Here is a 5,000-nt window from a genome sequence, read left to right on the forward strand (position 1 = left end):
TAAAAAAACAACAACAAACTGTTCCAGCCAATCACCAATGAGATGCGCGTTCATGTCCATTTCAATTGCTAGGGACAAGCTAGCTCTCTGTTTTGTTTGAATCGTCAACAGAAGTAACGATATCCAACTGTGCTTAGAGCACTTTTAAAAAAAGGGGGAAACTAAACAAACTTTGAGGGGACGTGTCAGTGGTGAAATCTAGTTTGTACAACGTTATGTCAGTCTTTCCTGCTTCAGCTCCAGGAGGGACGGGCCAGTGGTGAAATCTAGTGTCAGTGGTGAAATCTAGGGGCGTGTCAGTGGTGAAATCTAGTTTGTACGTTATGTCAGTCTTTCCTGCTTCAGCTCCAGGAGGGACGGGCCAGTGGTGAAATCTAGTGTCAGTGGTGAAATCTAGGGGCGTGTCAGTGGTGAAATCTAGGGGCATGTCAGTGGTGAAATCTAGTGTCAGTGGTGAAAACTATGGGCGTGTCAGTGGTGAAATCTAGTGTCAGTGGTGAAAACTATGGGCGTGTCAGTGGTGAAATCTAGGGGCGTGTCAGTGATGAAATCTAGTGTCAGTGGTGAAATCTAGGGGCGTGTCAGTGGTGAAATCTAGTGTCAGTGGTGAAAACTAGTTTGTACAGTGTTACGTTCGTCTTTCCTGCACGTGTCAGAGGAGGATTCTCCAGACCGCTCACGGATGGAGTGTCTTAAAGGAGCCACACCACCTTTATGGCAAGACACTATGGCACATGAATGCAAGACACTACTCTGTTGACCTTCAGGTTTGTTGCTGCTGTTCATGGAGGATAAGCCAATCATGATCAGGTTTGTTGCTGCTGTTCATGGAGGATAAGCCAATCATGAGTTCTGTCCAACACTGGTGGCTTTTAACCATATCACAATAACAGCAATAACCCTGTTCATGTTGGTTACTATAATCATGATATCAAATGTTTGTAACGTTAATAATAGCAATAACCATGATCATGTTGGTCACTGTAATCACGATATCAAATGTTTGTAACGTTAATAATAGCAATAACCATGATCATGTTGGTTACTATAATCACGCTGATAATGTTGGTTACTGTAATCATGATATCAAATGTTTGTAACATTATCTCTAGTGGCTGGTAGATTTTGGAATCCACCAGCCACAATCCCTGATGTATATAGATGTACGTGTGTGTGTGTGTTCACATTTGGCCTCAGAGATTTCACCTCACAACTCATACATGTTCATCTCTGACTGACTGACTACTATTGTGTTACATGCTTCAAATGTAAAGCACTTTGAGCTGCATTCTGTGTATGAAAGGTGCTATACAAATAAAGCTTTATTATTATTATTATTATTATCTCCTCGTCACTCTTCAGCAACCATGGCAACATGGTAAATAAACAAGTCGGAGACGGAGCCATTTACAAACAGAAGAAACGTTTTAATCTGAACTTCATGGCATCATACAAAGTAGGAAAAAGGAACAGAAACACAGCGACCCCATGACATTACTCCTCAGACTGTCCATCAGCATACAGCCCCTTCTGCCATTGGCCCCCACACACGCTACATCCCGCCCACATAATCCACTTCCTGGTTCTACAGCTGCAGATGCCGGGAAGAGCACGAGTGTGACCTAGTACCCACAATAAAAACTACATCTCCCATGGTGCTTTTCAGAAGAGAAGTACCCACAATAGAAATGTAACACGTAAAGGGTAGAAAAGCACAAGCGCAGACATCTAAGGAAAGATAAAAGAAACTACATCTCCCATGGTGCATTTCAGAAGAGAAAAGAACATTAACTGGCCCTTTCTACAGGCAGATGCTCAAAACTACATTTCCCATGGTGCTTTTCACCAGTGGGCACTTTGATAGGCTCAATGTTGTCTGTGATGTAGTTCCTCCACAGCAGGAAGAGGAAACAGAGAGTGAGTGTAAATGTTAAATCAGGGCTACAGCTCCCATGATGCATTTCACCAGTCAGCATAACTGCTCAATAACTTTCAGATATGCTTGTGAACATGTTCCCCTCTTTCTCTCACAATCACACAAACACACAATCACACACACACACACACACACAGTGACCAACAGTACCATGCATATTTTTCCGCGGAACAAAAACACCTCTTCATGCCCATAAAGACGTTTCCATGCATGTGTACGGTGTGTGTGTGTGCGTATGGTGTGTGGGTGTGTGTGTTTGTGCTTGTGCGTTCGGGTGTGTGTTTGTGTGTGTATGGTCTGTGTGTGTGTGTGTGTTTGTGTGCGTATAAGATAGAGAACATTTATGTGTGTATATGTGTGTTTCTTTTCATGTATGGGTACTTGTCTTTGTTTATGTTAATGTGTGTGTGTGTGTGTGTGTGTGTCTGTATATGTTAATGTGTGTGTGTGTGTGTGTGTGTGTACTTCTAGTTTGGGTCGGTAAGGAAAGCCCATGGCTGGGCGAAAGGTGTGTGGGGAGATGACTGTGTGTGTGTGTGTGTGTGCGTACGTGTGTTGTGCACTTAGCGTATGGGTCGGTAAGAAAAGCCCATAGCTGGGTGAAAGGTGTGTGGGGAGATGACTGTGTGTGTGTGTGCGTGTGTGTGTGTGTTGTGCGCGGTCTGCAGAGCGGGGTGTGTGTTGTGTGGCGAGAGCGCGGCGTGCGCGTGTGTGTGTGCGTGTGTGTGTGTGTGGATGTGTGGGGACAGGGGGCTGGTGTGTGTGTGGGGGGGGAGGGAGGGCAGGTGGGGGTAGAGAGGGGGCTGGAACGGCCCTGACATCACCAGCTGCATCAGACTGTAAACAAACAAACAAACAAACACATTCATGATCAGTAAACAACAAACTACACATCTATTTCCTCAACATACAATATGCACATGGTGGTGTGTGTGTGTGTGTGTGCGCGTGTGTGTGTGTGTGTGCATGCTCCTAGTGAGTCCACTACTCCGGGTGTGTGTACAAGTTGGCTTGATGTTATGTTTTGTTTTTTTTGTTAAACATATTTATTTCTTTATGAGATTTTCCTTTATCTCAGAATAGCTTTGCTTCCATTCAAGGTTGGATTTTTACTCATTGTTTTCATTGTGAGATTACAATAAATCGGCAAAACAATTATTTTGTACACCTATTTTTAGTCAACTTAACCGAAGGGGCCAATAATTCTGGAGGGTACTGAAGAGTCTAGTATGTCAGAATGTTTGGGGAATCTCCTATGACACTTTGTTGACATGGACACCATGGTGAAGAGTCTAGCATGTCAGAATGTTTGGGAAATCTCCTATGACACTTTGTTGACATGGACACCATGACGACACCATGGTGAAGAGTCTAGAGAGATCCGGCCCGCCAAGCACTTTAATCCGGCCCGCCGAGCATTTAGGTTATCAGGCTGCTCGCTATTTTTTTCCTGTGATAGAGACGACGTTGGTTAGCTTTACGGCAAACTGCTTTTCACTCTCCTTAGAGAATGTTTACATTGTCAAAGTCAAAACATATAGTCAGTAAAATAGTAGGCCTACTTTGTGTGATTAAGTCCTTTATTGTTTGTTATAGTTAATTTACATTGTGTTGTGTTTTGGCAATAAAGTAGCTTTAAATAGCCAAACTAGGCTAGATCAAGGTCAGTGTTAAAATCACTGAATGCTATGCAGAGAGGCCTAATCTTTAGGCCATCTGATGTACAGTATAGGCTACCCTAGGCCTTCCCGTGTTCATGGGATTTCTTTGACAGTTGCAAAGGGGAAAATGTGAGTCTTCTTTGCGCCCAGTGTTCAAGTACGAAGTTGCAACCACTCAGGTCTTCGTCAGATAGGCCTACACCATTACCTGTTGCAATATATCTGTGTACATTCCTACATTACGTCTATTTCTTTGATAACATGATTTGCTACCACGTACAGTAACAATAAGCCGCTATTATTATTAGGACTCAACACACTTTGGTGGTATGCTGTGGACTACTTTAATTAGCGGTCTACATGCCATGACAAATATTACCAGTAGTACTGACCGAACATGAAATAGATCGTTTATAAGTTATGGTAATGTTATTCTGGCGTGAACATTGCTCTTTCATCACGTTAGCACCCTATGATTACAGCTCGTTATGTCTCGTCAAAATGATTACAGCTCGTTGTCTCGTCAAAATTCATTGATGAAGGAAGGTTCGCTTTATCCCAGAGAACCATACTCGTTTCACTTAGGCTAGACTAAAACATAAGAGAAGAACTTAGCACTAACCATGTAGTCGTGTTTTCTATAGCATATTCGTTAACCTGTCGCTCTTTGAACTCTTTAAAAATGTTGGGATATGTCTGCGAGGTGTTTAGCCAAGTTCCATGCGTAGCCTACTGCTTTTAAATTACTTTGAAACATATTTTACAAACGGGCCTCTGTGTACCTGATGGCTTGCCTTCACTATTCGCGATGTATCCGAAATAGTTGCAGATTTCATTGCACCTTTTGTTTAATCCACAAGGCCTAGAACTGTCGGCAAAGAACTATGTTGACGTTGGCTGCGCACTCACTCACTCAGAGCTGCCTGCTTGACACGCCCACTTGCCTAGATGCGTGCAAGGAGCAGTGAGAGCAGCAATTCACAGACACAGAACGTTATTATTTTAATAAAGTATCGATTCTAAAAACGTCTGAAATCGTATCGTTTTTTGCGTGAAGGCATCGTGATACCTTTTTAGTATCGATACACCGTGCAACACTAAATTCAACACAAATCACTCAATACACTTGGAGGAGGTATGAGTCCTTTCTTTTCCAGATATCTTAGGATTTCGCCGTAGTATCGTTTTAGTATCGAGCATCGTGATATTTATGGCAGGTATCGTATCGAAGTCATAATTTTGGTATCGTGACAACACTAGTGTGCGTGTGTGTGTGTGTGTGTGTGTGTGTGTGAGCGTGTGTGTGTGTGTGAGCGTGTGTGTGTGTGTGTGTGTGTGTGTGTGTGTGTGTGTGTGTGTGTGTGTGTGTGTCTTACTTGTTGTGTGGCAGTCTAGAACACAGA

The 5,000-nt window shown here is 43.1% G+C and overlaps 1 protein-coding gene across 2 annotated transcripts in view; it reads right to left on the reverse strand.

Moving 5' to 3' along the window:
• Nucleotides 1–1,403: 1,403 nt before the first annotated feature.
• The window catches only part of c9h7orf26 (chromosome 9 C7orf26 homolog), a 9,416-nt gene continuing 5,819 nt past the window's right edge, over nt 1,404–5,000 (reverse strand). For both annotated transcript variants that reach the window (XM_042104354.1, XM_042104355.1), the window contains 2 exons: nt 4,974–5,000; nt 1,404–2,773 (listed from right to left, as the gene is read on the reverse strand). The exon at nt 4,974–5,000 is cut by the window's right edge and continues 13 nt beyond it. In XM_042104354.1, the coding sequence (XP_041960288.1) occupies nt 2,500–2,773; nt 4,974–5,000 (301 nt within the window). In that variant the 3' untranslated portion in view covers nt 1,404–2,499. The remainder of the gene's footprint in view (nt 2,774–4,973) is intronic.

This window comes from Alosa sapidissima, chromosome 9, assembly GCF_018492685.1.
Source record: "Alosa sapidissima isolate fAloSap1 chromosome 9, fAloSap1.pri, whole genome shotgun sequence".
Lineage (NCBI taxonomy): Eukaryota > Metazoa > Chordata > Actinopteri > Clupeiformes > Clupeidae > Alosa > Alosa sapidissima.